Genomic DNA, 16,155 nt, shown 5'->3' on the forward strand with positions numbered 1-16,155 from the left:
TATAAAAAAAAACAGGGTTCTGTTAGTTATTTAATGTTTTAGTTAACTACATATCTATATAGTCTGAATCTATCCCTGAAGTATCCATTTGTTTTATTTTGTAATTTATTTTTAATGGCTGTCATACTTAATAATAAGATCAAGCTGCACTTCATAACATTTACTCTAAGTACCTCAGGATGTATTGACTACAGATATTGTCTTGAATGATGGTTACTTATATATTGACCTGAATGTAATGCCTTATATGGTAGGCTGCATCTTTCACAATTATTGCTGTGTTTCCATTGGTCGCCAAAGGAATTCTTGTCTAAATTCACTGGTGTATATATGTGTGTGAGTGTGTGTGTACCTATCTAACAGTATTATCTATCTATATGTGTGTGTATATATATATATATATATATATATATATATATATATATATATATATATTTTTTTCCACTTTTTTTGAAGAAAGCACCAGTAAAAAGCTTTTCACTAAAAATACGTCGACATTGGAATTCAGACTATTGAACTATATATATATATATATATATATATATATATATATATATATATATATATATATATATATATATATATATATATATATACACATATATACATATGATGGCCTGTGTATAACTTTTGTAGTGTATTCATTTGTCATTACCTTATAAGAGCAAACAGGAAACAATTTAATATGTTGTTTACTGGTTTAGAAGTCTGTTTTAAGAAGAATTGTCACATTTTCATCCACTGTTAATAAATGTTGTTATACTTGTCTTAGATTTCTAGATCACACATTTTGTTGTGCATTAATAATATATCATCTGATTCTTACACTGTCAGACCTGCAATAATTAATTGAAGATACACAGCTTTGTTCATTCTAAATATGCAGAAAAAAATCAAGCCTTTTATCTCCACCTCTGTCTCAATCTTTTTTTTCTTCCTTTTTCCTCATTCTTTCTAATATTTGAAATAAATGAGGGATGAAAGACAAGGCCTATGACTAATGCAAAGAGATGGTGATTTTTTTTTTCTTCTTTCTATAGGTTCTACAACAACAACAGTGACAACAACATCAGGAAAGTATCTTTCTTTTTTAGTTTATTACTGTATCATTGTCTGCTTCTTCATCTCCCTTACACATTAAGCAAGTACAGCTGGCAAGTCCTCTTTGGCCAAATATCAATACAACTTCATATATATATATATTTTATTAAAACTGCATAAGTGACATTTTTAAATTAAAACTGCATAAGTGATGTTCTGATATGAATATGTCATTAATGAGGGTACAATAATCAATAGCTATCCAAGCAATTGTTTTATTTACTGTTCTACATTTTCGCAGCCTGGATATCAAATAGTACCCACTCTAATGTGCAGTTGATTTATTTTAGATAGTGTGATTGAAACCTTCTGCAAGGTATAACAGGATCCCCTGTCTCACTATAAAAGACTGTCAAGATAATAAGCAAAAACTGCAAGCATACTATGGACTGAGACAACCATGTGTTGGCTGATATCCTGGCTCTAGTCATTTTTTCAGTTTTGCTTCTCTTTAGGCATCTAGTTCAGAATAAAATGTATATTAGTACCTCACACACATTCAAAACCTCTATCATCCAGACACACATCAAAACAATATTATTTGAGGTCAGCTATACCGAGCATTTTTTTTTACATCGGATTAGCTTTGTTCTATTCTGCAGACCATTTTTTGATGGTCCTATGCTATACTGTTGTATTGAATGGTTGTTCATAATACACATATTGTCCTGAAGTGGAAAGGTGCACCTTAATAGATGTTTATAGGAACAAATTATGCATAATGATAGGATGAACTCATCTCTTGCATCATAGATTTTTACTTATGGAGCATGCAGAATAGAAAGATGTGTTAACTATAACACCCTAAAGGAAGATCTAACAAATTAGCTTTTGTGGAAAATAATTGACTTGGGAAGAATGTAATTTGTGTAGTAAATGCGTGTAAAATGTTTTTTGTAATTTTAGGCTAAAGTATGAAGCATGACAAATACTTTGAAATATAACAATAATATGGCAGAGTTATCTGCATGAAAATGAAGCAAAGTGAATAAGTATTGCAGTTTTATACACCAAAATAGAAACTGCCATAAATTTTCAAGGGTGAGCATAAGTCTTATCAGGTATCCTTTTTTAATATATAAAAGTATGCGCATAATAAAAGACAGATAATACCTTTTATGAAAAAATGTGACCTTTTTCTTCATTTGAAAAAGACGGTTCTAAAACATCTGAAATAAAAAAGTCTAATTCCTCATACACTGCAGGATGAAAATAACATCTTAATGAGATCAGGTAATATACACACTAAAGCTCATTTCTTAACAGAAAAAAATTATAACCAGATCCAACAACATAAAAAAGAAGAAACACCTGGAGAACAGCAAATCAGTCCACACTTTATTAGTAAGAACAACAAATCCAACCGAATTGTTAACCTAGGTTTCATCCACACTGTAACAACTTCATCAGAACAATGAAATCTTCACAAGAACTCCTATTTAAATACCCACTCAATTCAACAATTAATTCATCATTTATACAATGCACTATTTAAAGGAACATACCTAAATTACACCTATACTTAATAAAACCCAGTTTAAACATACTATTTAACATACCTAAATTCAGCAATGATCAAGAATTCCTTAGGGAGTTGGAATATATGACTATGATTTTCAAAAGAAGGGGATACCCTGAGGCCCTGTGTGAGGATGTCATGAAAGAAATCATTCACAAAAGGGATGATGGCATTTACAGGGCCATTTTGATGGGAGGTTCCAGGCATATTCCAGACAAGTTGGTAGTCATTGTTGAATAAATTGAATTGAAAAATAAAGTTGAAAGTTTATTATTTGTCACTGCTTTTAATCAGGATGCTGACTGGTTTATGTGGATGGTAAAGAAAAATTGGGACATCTTACAGTTAGATAAAAATGTTGAAAATAAGATGGGTGGTGCTCCCAAGTTTGTGTTTCGGAAGGACAAAGCCTTTAAGGAGATCTTGTAGAAAGAGTCCCACCAGAAGCAATTAAGTGTTGGGAGAGTGTTAGGAAATTTCAAATGTGGGAGATGCATTACATGTAAGCACATCAAGGAAACCATTAAGAACATCAAGGTGAATAATTATTTTATTCCTATATTGGGGTATTATGATTTCATACTCAGAATGTGGTATATTTAGCTAAATGTGAAGTATGTCCTGCATTTTGTGTGGGAAAAACTTCCAGGCACTTTAGGGAAAGAGTAAATAAACATGTTTTGGACATTAGGCATCTTAGGTCCACTAATGCCTATGCTAGGCATATTGCTGGACACTCAGAGCACAGCTTTAAATTTTGTGTCATTCAACAAATCAAGAATGACATTCCGGGTAAGTTGTTAGACATCCAATTAGATATATGTGAATTAAAATGGCAACTAAGGTTGGATGCCCAGAATTACCCTGGTATAAATGACAGAATTAGTATTGCCCCTATATTAAAGTTAAAATATATTCTTTGTAGGAGGTAGTTCAAGTCAATAATGAATTAGTTCAGTTAAAAGTATTTTATTTTAATTTATTTTTATTTTAAGTGAACGTATATGAATTAAATGACATGGTATAAAATTAAAAAAAAATGTAAATGATTTTGTAATAACAAATAGTATGTTTAAATTGGGTTTTATTAAGTATAGGTGTAATTTAGGTATGTTCCTTTAAATAGTGCATTGTATAAACGCTGAATTAATTGTTGAACTGGGTAGGTATTTAAATAGGAGTTCTTGAGAAGATTTTATTGCTCTGATGAAGTCTTTACAGTGTGGACGAAACCTAGGTTAACAATTCGGTTGAATTTGTTTTTCTTACTAACAAAGTGTGTATTGGTTTGCTGTTCTCCAGGTTTTCCTACATTTCTTAATAGCCATACTATTAAAAATCATGCCATCTGTGGTAGAGAGTTATGACAAATACATGATAAATAGCTGCAATATTCCTCCTGTAGCCAGCAGTTTTGAAATATCAAATGACTGTTTTTTTTTGCTAGTGGCTAAAGAAGCAGAATATCTACTCTGTTTTCTTTTTTTTCTCTTCTTTTCTCACCTCTTTGTGCACCTATGTGTGTTAAAAGTTGTCAGCAGTACACATCCTGAAACTTGGGAACCAGTCACCCTGCTGTGCCACTGTAAAGGGATGTATGTTGAGCTGGACTGGTAAACTGCTTTTGCTTGCCTTTCGACATGCATGCACATATGTATGTGCCCTGACATATGAATAACTTGTATGTATATGTATGTGTTTATACATACATTTTTTTCTCCCTTTCTTTAGCTGCTTTGTCAATGTTTTGGGGTGAATAACCATGATGCTTTGTATCTCCATAACAAGCAATTGAATATCCTCAGCATGCAGACTGACACACACACACACACACACACACACACACACACACACACACACACACACACACACACACACACACACACACACACACACACACGTATATATGTGCCCATACATATGAATAACTTGCATGTATATGTATTTTTATAGACACATTTTTGTCCCTTTCCTTAGCTGTGTCGTCCAAGTGAAGATTCTTGGGAGGATCTCCTACTCCTTTGCAGGGCACACATAGATGTTATGGGCAGGCCTTTTCTGTATGCACGTGGTACAGCATTGACTGACACTTATCAGATATCTTGGATACTAGGCTGGTATATTTCACATGCAATAGAAGCACTGCTCTCTAATTCTGTTCTGCACTTAAACAACATGTGCATCATGGCCAGACATATGCTGCAATATGGAGCAAGCAAGATGCCTTAACAAAACTCTTCTTGTTGCAATAATAAACTGATAATCTTTCTGGTAAGGAGGGGTCCAATTTGCAGCAACAGTTCATAGGCAGACACTGTGCTTGTCCTGTGATGATTGACTGGGATTTTTGGTATGCAGATAACGCACCACTGTGATGACTTGAGCCAATGGCTATTGGCCAGCAAAGAGTGCAGGCTGATGAACTTTACTTGTCAAAGTTCATTAAGTGCATTTTGAAATAATATTGTCCAGAATCAATTTACAAGGATAAAGCATGTAAAATTGTATATATACATACACACACACACACACACACACATATATATATATATATATATATATATATATATATATATATATATATATTATATATATAGATATAGATATGATTTGAAGAAAGAAGCCTGTATCAAGACTCCTTTCTATAACAGAGTAAATCCATTTTCTTTTTTTTATTTAAAGATCATTCATATAGGCAAAAACTAATCCAGTAATGCAGTCACACAAGAGGACAGTTGGTACACCATTTATTCACCAGTAGTTAGCTGCATATAATTCCTTCTCTGTAACATATTTGTATTCTGTATTGCACCAGATAATTTTTACAGCCATTTTTTCTTCCAGACTTTTATTGATACTATTTTCAATCCCCCATTACCTTCAATGTATCCATTCCTCACCCTGCTCATGTTTCGCATTCCTACTTTTATTCCTTATGAAAAAAACTAAATGAAAACTCCAGCCAAGCTAGAACTTCCATGAGTGACCTCCCAAACCTCCTGTAACAGAGGCACATGGGCTATATGCAAATGACCCTTATGAACATCAGGTGTTTCGGCTATATGGCGATTCTGATTGCCCATGACTTTTACATTTGAAGTTGTTTTAATGGACAATTTCAGGCCAATAAAACCAAACCCAACTAGCTATGGATATGCATATTTCAGCCTTGTTATGACCTCATCAGCATAGCATAAGCAGAGTGTTTGACTAAGCATAAGAAACACAGGGTTGTTATACCTAGCTGATGTCCATTATCATTAAGGTGACTGCAAACTATCACAACTAACAAATTAAAACAAAGAGTTAGAAGGTCACACTGAAAAAAACAATCAGAAAAAAACTAAATGAAGACTCCAGCCAATCTAGAACTTCCATTGAGATTGGGAGGTCACTCATTGGATGTTCTAGCTTGGCTGGAGTTTTCATTTAGTTTTTTTCTGATTGGTTTTTCAGTGTGACCTTCTAACTCTTTGTTTTAATTTGTTAGTTCGGATACTTTGCAGTCAGCCTAATGATAATGGACATCAGCTGGATATAACAACCCTGTGTTTTTTATGCTTAGTCAAACACTCTGCTTATGCTATGCTGATGAGGTCATAACAAGGCCGAAATATGCATATCAATAGTTAGTTGGGTTTGGCCTGAAATTGTCCATTAAAACGACTTCAGATGTAAAAGTCATGGGCAATCAGAATCGCCATATAGCTGAAACACCTGATGTTCATAATGGTAATTTGCATATATCCCATGTGCCTCTGTTACAGGAGGTTTGGGAGGTCACTCATTGGAAGTTCTAGCTTGGCTGGAGTTTTCATTTAGTTTTTTTTCTGATTGGTTTTTCAGTGTGACCTTCTAACTCTTTGTTTTACTTTTATCCCTTAAGGATCCCCATAGCCCACTGTATTCCATAGGTTAATGCCATAATAATCTGGTACTTCCTTGTACTCCTCACTCTTCTTTGTTATCCTTCCTTTCATAGTTGCTGTTCACATACCCTCCTTGTGACAACAAATACTTTTTTGAAGTTCTTAGTACTTCTGCCAGTGATGCTGAGATGAGCAGAACTGTTCTGCAGCCATGCTGAAAGTAACTGTTTGCTACATTCCTAGAAACAGTGTTGAAATTGGAAGTATTTGATTTTTAAAGGATAAAAAGTGAAATGTGTTGAATTTCTTGCACAGATCTTTTACAAAACAGAGGAAGAAGTAGTTAGAAAAGCATTTGGTACTGGAATAGTTGTCAATGAAGACAGCTGACATGGTGAAAGAACACTGTGGAGAATAAAAAAAAGGTTGAAGTATCATTGAACACTGAACTATCAGGATTTTTTGGTTTGCATAAAATGAAGCATGTTTAGGACATTTGTCCAAAAAGAGGGCTTTTAAAACATATGTCACGCAGACACTGAAAGCTTCACATGTTGTAGCAAAGGAAACTAGGTGAAATAAAAGTGGATGTAATGCATTTGTTTCTAAACTTGAATCTCAGATAACTGTCTTGTCATTCAACCATAATATATTCTTTTTTTCCAGGAGTTTTTTAAATGCTGAGATATTAATCAGGATGTGAATAATTATCAAGTTGTAAGCACTTATTCTGAGTAGGAGGTACACAATGTTTAATAAATAGATGGTTATTTGAAATTTTACTTCATTTTTTCATATCCCAGCAGTTCAAGTCTTGCAGTCAGGCACTTGTTTTCCTGGCAGCTTGCATGTGCTGCTGCATAAACAGGTATTCAAGCGTGGGCAATGCAAGTACAACAGTTGTGAGAAGGGAGTAAGTGGGAATTCTGCAGTTAGGGCTATGGAGTGACTCTGAGTTTACGGGCTATGCATGGGCAGTGAAGACTTGGATTAGCACTAGTGAGAGAGGTTTCAGATTAGAGCTAGAGAACAGCAGGGAGTTCTAGGTTTAGGGAGTAGGGTTTGAGATTAGGGCTACAGAACACCTGGGAGTTCTAGGTTTAGGGAGTAGGATTTGAAATTAGGGCTAAAGAACAACTGGGGGTTCTAGGTTTCAGGCATGAGGTTTATGATCAGAGCTAGAGAACAACTGGCAGTTCTAGGTTTAAGGAGTGAGATCTAAGGTCTGAATAGTAACTTGAATATTTAGTTTAGTGACCACATTTTGAGATTGGGGTAAATAAGTAGCCGGGACTGTTAGGTTTAGAGATTGAGATTTGTGATTAGTGTTAAAAAGGACATATGTTTTTTGGGATAAGTGTTAGGGTTCTAAGTGGGCATATGTATACTTGTAGTAAGATCAGCCTTCTGGAGGACTGGATACATATCATTATGAGCAAGTGACAATGAGAAGACAAGCTAATAACAAACAAGCACTTGTAGTTAATCCATTCTTTGAATAAAGGTCTTTGATTAAGTCATCAAAAGTTTTTATTAGAAAGGGATTTTTTGCTTTGGATATTTAAAAGCAGAATATATACTTAGCTGAAACATTTATTGTGTTGTGAAATGTTCAGCGGGATAGTGACGGGGCGATCCCATTTCTGTAATGAGACTGGATTCATCAAGCTACCTAAATTCAATGTACATATATGAGAATTAGTAAGCATAAGAGTAACTTACAGATATAAGTGTAGATCATTTTAAGTAGTAAAAAATTAATGACCATGGTTAAAATGGTGTGAGGGGGGGAAGTCTTTACCATTGTTTGAACTAACAGTGAAAAGGATACAGAGTTATGCAATAGCCAAGTCATAATGATAATCAATAGCTCCATTGTCTTGATGTGAAAAAAAGTGTTATTAAATTAATTTAATCCTATGAGATGTCTGGAACATTTTTTTATTGTTGTTGTTTTGATAAAACAGACAGTGGAATGCATTTTTAAACACTTAATCTTATTAGATCAAAGCAGAAAAGCATGATATTTTATAAATATCAGGAGATTTCAGATGTTTTCATTGTAGATTAATCATATGATGTAGTGGGGAAAGATTATCAGGCACTTAGCTTTTTTTATTCACTTAAGAATGCTATAGGAAAGCTTGCCAGTCAAGCTAGGTAGAATGATTTTATAAATTAGATTGGTTTAGTTTTGTATAAAGATATGATGGCATTTCAATTGTATATTACATCTTTGCTGTAGTTACTGAACTTGTCTTGGCTTGAATAATATAAGACTGATGATTTTAATTTGATTATGGAAAGAAACATCTAAACTGTGGTATATAACATGAATAGTAATATGAAAAAAAATTGTTATATGAGACACAGAAAAATTGCGGTGTGAATACGTTTTAGAAAATGGAATGCAAATAGGTGAGCATGCAGTCTGGAAAAGCACATGTTTACCTATCTTAAAGTATTTAAACCTTAGATATTGCAATATTCAGTATATTTAGGTGGCCAAAGTATTCATTATGGTGAGTGCTGTCTTCATTGTTGGTGCAAGAAGACGGGAAGAGGCTATTAAGCTCAAGACTTTGCCTCTTACAGGTGGAAGATATTTTGTTAGTTGTTAACAGATACATGTGTGTTAAAGTATATAGTTATGTACAGCTTATATTATGGCTTATGGTGTACTTCTTTCAGACGTTTAAACATTTGCATTTTAGGAAAGTTGTAGAATCTTCATAGGCTGATAGGATCATAAGTTTAATCTAATCTCACAGCTGCTTTGTCATTGTAAAAACTCAGTGGTGTTGAGAGTATGCTGGTTACCCCTTGAATTAAATAAGTTTATGGCCTCTCATGTAATCTTCAAGTCAAGTTTTGAAAGAATGGAGGAGGTTGGGACTTTCAGTGCTTAAAAGGCTAAGGCAATACCACCTTGTCATGAATGGGAAGAAGTTACATGAGACCACATGTTTAGAATTGCTGGAGCCATGTCAGACTCCAAACCAGTTACAAGTGGCGTCCCACAAGGCTCAGTCCTGGGACCTCTCTTGTTCGGTATATATTTCTCAGAGGTACAGGCCAACATGGAAGGGCTTTGGCTGACCAAGTTCACAGATGACTGCAAACTGGGCACCATAATTGACTCTCCATCCAACACAAGCATCCTCCAAAAGGGCCATATAGAAACAGATAACTGGTACCAGAGCCATGGCCTCAAGCTAAACGCCAAAAAGTGTATAGTCATCCCCTTTGGCCAAAACAAAGTGCCCACAAATTACCACATAGGTGGTAATCCATTAAGTACAGAAGAAGTAGTAATTATGGACCTGGGGACCCAAGTTGATAGCAATCTCTCATTTGACAACCACGTGGCCAAAGTGGTTAGAAAAACATTCTATATAGCCCACCTAATCATGAAGGGATTTACATCTAGATCAGGGGAGGTCATCGTGCCTCTTTATTCATCCCTCATCAGGCCCATAATTGAGTACAATGCCCCTTTTGGGATGTACCTTACCAGACACCTACAGCAACTGGAAAGACCCCAAAAGTACCTCACCAAGAGGATCAAAGGGCTCAAACAGATGCCATATGCTGTCCAGTTAAAGAAACTCCAGCTCTACTCAGTGGCATAGCGCCTGCTCAGAGGCGATCTGTGCCTGACGTATAAAGCCATGTCGTGACGTATAAAGCCATGTCCAACCCGGAGTTAATGGACATGCTGCACCTCAGAAAATCCAAATCCCATCGAGCTATGTGCTCGAGAGACTTGAACCTCAGCACTGAAATAAATAGGACATGCTGGAGGGACAGATTCATAACCCAGAGGCTCCCTTCACTCTGGAATAGAATCCCAGTCCAGGTTAGGCAGAGTCCCTCATTGACTCTCTTCAAGAGGAATCTTGATGAGTGGATGGGAGATCGTAGGTTTACCCCGGGTATCACTTCTGTGTCAGTGTTAGACAGAGGCACATTAAACTAACCTCGAAAAAGGGCATAGCAAAATTAATTTAAAATGGGTGGCGAAAGCCAAACACACTCTGGCTAGGTGTATAAATGCCCTAGGTCAGATAGCCTAGTATGAACCTATGAACCTATGAACAGATATGTTTTTTAGCCATTTTACATAACTTAGATTATCCAGTCCAGAAATCTTCCTGGTCAGACACCCTTAAGATCTTTTCAATTTGTAATGATGCCTTGGGAGGTACATTCAGAAAGGGGAATTGCACTCAATGCCAGGTATAATAAGGGGAGAATACAGAGGAACCAAGACAGCATGATGCATACTGGAAACAGCAGTATAGTTCAGATGGGTGAAGTAAAAGAACTTCATAACCCAAAAGAATACTATTATCAACACAGTTCCCCATGCCCCACATAGCTGTGCCTGTTTTAAGGATACTGGCATTGTGATAGGTGGAAAATATGGCATATTTCCCCAAATGAAAGCATTTTTTGACATTTAAGATGAGCTCATGTCATATACACCAGGCAGGAGGATCTGACACCTTCCCCTGACTGAAGTAAGTAATTTTAGTCTCTGTCATAGACATCTGCTTTACTTATGAGAGATAGATACTAAAAAAAAATAAGATAATTTAAGCAGAGCCTTGAAGAACACTGCTAGTTGATAATCCTGAACAGCACAGGTTATGTCTGTGATCCATCTTGCTATCCAATCGATTATATATGAGACTAAGTTGGGAGACATTTTCCGTTGTGGCATATGGGATAGTGCAAAAGGCCTTGGTGAGGACAAGATAAACAGTATGAACTATCAAAACCTTATATAGTGCTTCAGTGATCCTTTTAAAATATCATCCAGGTTAAGTAGAAAGAACCTGTATTTTGCAAATCCAAACTGGTTTGTGTGCAAGGTTTGCAAGTCACCTATGTCAGCACTTGCAGTCTTGGAAATTCTGCATTCCTTATCTTTTCAGATGATACATCCATAGTTTCCAGGAATTGTTGTGGGGCCACTTTTGTGCAGCAGTGCTACTATGGCTGCTTTCTCAGTTTCAGGAATAGAACTCATGTAAAGGCTTAAATTGAAGAGGTTTGAGAAGGATTTGGCTAATTGGTTCTTAACACTTAATATCAGACAGCAGAGAATATCATCAGGGAATAGCATGGCTATATCCAAGTCCAATATGATTGGAGGAGGAATTAGTATCAGGAAGAATACCTGGATTTGTTGTGGACATGAAGTTAACACTGACTTTGTCTCCACGGCTAGTAACATTAACTTTAGGATCAGAGTGGAGGATTCCATTGAAGATAAGTCCACCTTGGTAAGAGGAATCATTTTAGTATTTCTTGTGGTTATTCTTAAAGTTCAAACCTTGTCATCTTAGGATGTGCTTGAGGGTCTTACTAATGATTTTAAAGTCCATTTCAGATTCAGAGAGCACTTTTGTTTCTTTTTCATGTAAAGTTTGTTTATATGAAATTCTACTACACAGGCTTATTTCAGAATTTATCATTTTTTAAACATCTTTATTAAATGTTGCAATAAAAAATAAGTTATGTATATATGCATTAATAGCAAAGAAAACAACCCACACTAACATTTATTTTATTCTATGCATGTAGTACACATTTTAATTTTCATTTACTCCAGCACTACATAATTTGCATAATGCCTGTCTTCTCCTAAACTTCTTTGCTTGTCCTGAGTGCTGGAGTGGAGCAATGGTATAGCAGTTAGCATTGTCACCTCACAGCAAGAGGTTCTCCAACTCAATTCTCAGGTGGGGTGCCTTCTGTGCAGAGTCTGCATGCTCTCCCTGCATTTGTATGAGTTTCCTCTTGGTTCTCTGGTTTCCTCTCACATTCAAAGACATGCAGTAGTGGATTGAACACTCTAAATTGGCCCTAGGGTGTGTATGCGAGTGTGTGTGGTGCACCCTCCAAAGAGAGTTGGGTCTTGTGCTAGCACCCTGAGCCCGTAAAGCCTGTAATTATTATAGAAATGAGTGCTGAGGTGTGCTCATTGCCAATGCACCACATGGTGCCTAAATGGGAGAGACCGTCCTGCATGCTACTGCGCAAGTATTTACTGTTATTCTTATGGCAGATGAGGGCTTGATGCATCTGTTCACAAATGAGTAAAATTCAGACGAGAGAGCGACAGCATGAGTTGCAGGTTTATTTGGAGATTTTAACCATGTGTGTTTATCAAGAAGATTTAGAAGAAGGAGGAGGAGGAGATAGTGTTTTGAAATATTATTTTTCCTCAACATTTCTAAGTGTGCTTTAATGGCTTCTGCTAGGTGGTCAGATTTTGCTAGGGCAGTAGTAACACTATGAGTGATACATGAAGAAGTGAAATTGATAAGGACAATGTCAAAAAAGATTATCATGCCTTTTAGGGAAAGAAACAGGTTAATCAAGGGAATTGATATTAATAAAACTGAGGAATGTTTGTACATACTTGTTGCTAGTTGCTTAGGTATGCCCATTTATGGTGGTATACTTAAAGTCATCCATAATAAATGTTTTCAGTTTGATGAAGGTGTTTCTAACTCACTTAATCAGTAAGCTCAGATGTGAGCATAGAAGAGGACCTATAACTGACAGTTATATTGTAGACATTTTGCAGAGCGTTACTTGAAACTCTACATGCTCCAATGTGTGTTATGCATAATTTGTCACAAAGCAAAAAGTTCCCTAACAAATATGGATATGTCCTCACTGCTTGCTATGGACTAGAACATACAGTTGGCATTAAATCCTAGAAAAGAAGGAGCACTATCTGTGCACTAGATTCAAGTTTTTCTAATACACAAATATGTGTGCCTTCTAGGTAAAGGAAGGCAACACGCTCAGTTGTGTTGCTTTTCAGAGTTCTGACATTCAGCAGTGCTACAATGATGCTGTCTAAATTGCTATTTGCTAAGCAAGTATGTTCACAAGCTGAACATTGCCTAATAATGGCATTACGGGGGCAGCAAAGACTTTAACTAGTAAGCTAAAGCATGACAGGAGAGGTGCACCCCATCTCCATACAGGAAGGAAGGTCTGTTAACCACTTCATCCAAACAAAATCATTTCTAGTGGCAGACAAATCAACAGTACTGCACATAATAAAATAAGTGCAGCACATGTCATTCTTATAAAATTGCATATAGAAAATGCAGGTTAAAAGCCTTAAATCATCAGAATAATATATAAACAAAATGTCAGTTGTTTACCTTCTGATGCTTTAGAAGAAATCTAATTTCATCTTATAGTACCTTATTTTCTGAATCCCACTATTTTTTTTCAGCTGTACTTAATTAGCCAGCAAACTATATAATTTATTTAGTGATGTACATTTTCAGCAAGAACCATTTTCTAAACTATAATTAAATCCTGGTTATAAGATATGTTGTTCTATACCTTTCACGGCAACATACAAGGCAATGGCCCATTAGGCTTTTGTGATGATACTTTTCTTCTGAATCTTAATTTTGTCTAAGTTATTAAATGTCATGTATCCATACAGTGGGGACTGTTAACATTTCAAAGTTATTTTATACTGCAGAGAAAGGAACCACATCATAACAATCTGGAAAACAATATAGTGTTTTATGAATTAATATTTTTATTCTGACAATTTACTGGAAAATATACATATTCCATTTTTTTGGATATAGCTTTGGTCTTGCATATTTCAGTGTATAACAGTATTTCAGAACATAAAAGATAAGCCACTTTAATTTGAAAGAAAAGAAATGTTTTAATCTTATGCTTATCTTTCATTTTCATATATTAGATTATTTCAACGAAGGGCTAATTTATTAGCAGATCCTACTATGAAAGGGTCATATTCCATAACTGTCCTTGCAATACCAAAGGCACTTCACAACAGTATTCTGTGTTTACGTACACTCCTTGAAAAACATCTTTATCAGCCTATTTACCTTATCCTTGCATGTTTAATTACTTAACTAATATAATATATAACACAAAATAAAAGTTTGAATACTTATGAGTATACTAAAATAAACAAATAATACACGCCTGTATTAATTGTGTATGCATACTGTAATTTGGGGGGTGTATATATATATATATATATATATATATATATATATATATATATATATATATATATATATGGGTTTATATGACTCCATCGACATGTCATTACATCGACATTCACTACAGCGACACGAAATCATCGAACACTCAATTTAGCGAAAGTTCAAATAAGCGACGTTTACTTCCCCGACAATGTAAGTGGATGTTGCAGTAGTAAAGGACAAGTCTGTTACGGAAATAAATTTGTAATATACAAATAAAACTTCTGAGCAAATAGAGAAGCACTGTAGAATTTAAATACTCATGTTAGTAGCAGCGATATGTGCTCAGCACCGAAGAAAGATGGCGAACGTATATCAGACTAGTCCAGGGGAGATAGGATCAATGTACCACACCGTAGATTCTCAAAGAATGAAGCCCACGTTAATAATAGACAACTATCTTTATTATTTAGAACGTACAAGGGATAGTAGACGATACTGGGCTTGTAAATACAAAATTACACAGCACTGTAAGGGTAGGGCTGTTACTGTGTACTTGCCTGGTGGCGATAAATTGCGTTCTGCATTATCCTCTATTTATTTATTGTTGACGTCCATTGACTGTATGCGACGTGTTTTCTGTTTATATTGTGTGCTGCATTAACAGTATGAAAACATTATAGAATATAGCACAGTGCTGTTTTGTTTCTGACGTCGGGTTGTCGGGCAAGTGACTGTTGCTTATTTGAAATGTCGATGTTATGACTGGTCGGTGATTTCGTGTCGCTGTTGTGACTGTCGATGTAATGACATGTCGATGGAGTCATATAGACCCATATATATATATATATATATATATATATATATATATATATATATATATACATACATCTATACATTTAAGCCACTTTCATTCACAACTGGAATAGTCATGCTGCAAAACAAGTTTGATAGTATATCTTTCTGTATAGAATAAAATTTTGTGTAAAACTTTGAGACTAATTTTCAAGGATTAATGTTAACATAAAGGTGAGGGATGGGACTTCATCAGTACATAGCACAGAGTAGAAATATTTATTTTTTCTCATTGAACAGATGCTACAGCAAGATATTTTGTATCTTCTCCATTTCTTGCAAACGCTACAAAATCAATAACAAGTAAGTATGTCTTATTCATTAATTCATATGACATTTTGCTGAAGTTTAAGACGAGTCACATTCAGCTCAGAAAACAATGAAATAAGTAACACAATAATGACTTTACTATACTATATTATTTCCTAAATTTTCAGTGGGAGATCCATTTTTAAGTAAACAAGAAATATAGCAGCAGTGTTCCAGAACCTTATTTTGTCTTTTAGCTTGATAAATTAATCAAAGGAACTCTGAGTGACAATTGTAAGAAACAATGTATGCTTAAGAAAGGAAGAGACGTTAATAGATTGTGTTTATATAGATATTACATGTACACTTAAAAGGTATTTGAAAAAAGTGGAACATTTTGTGAGTATGTTTATGCACTTTCAAAATATGAGGAAAAAGTGTTGTATATTTGTATGCAGTATACTAAACTCAATTAATGTAATTAATTCTGGATAAACTGTAAGTAAACAACTACAGTATGTCATAAATAGTATATGCTTCTGAAAAAGATGCAGAA

At 35.0% G+C, this 16,155-nt stretch overlaps 1 protein-coding gene across 2 annotated transcripts in view; it reads left to right on the forward strand.

Moving 5' to 3' along the window:
• LOC122800842 (probable GPI-anchored adhesin-like protein PGA55) overlaps nt 1-16,155 on the forward strand; it is an 813,969-nt gene that overhangs the window by 252,649 nt on the left and 545,165 nt on the right. For both annotated transcript variants that reach the window (XM_044070155.1, XM_044070156.1), the window contains 2 exons: nt 1,041-1,073; nt 15,591-15,653. In XM_044070155.1, coding sequence (XP_043926090.1) covers nt 1,041-1,073; nt 15,591-15,653 — 96 coding nt within the window. The remainder of the gene's footprint in view (nt 1-1,040; nt 1,074-15,590; nt 15,654-16,155) is intronic.

The sequence above is a fragment of the Protopterus annectens genome, chromosome 4.part1 (genome assembly GCF_019279795.1).
Source record: "Protopterus annectens isolate FY-2018-M chromosome 4.part1, PAN1.0, whole genome shotgun sequence".
Taxonomy (NCBI): domain Eukaryota; kingdom Metazoa; phylum Chordata; order Ceratodontiformes; family Protopteridae; genus Protopterus; species Protopterus annectens.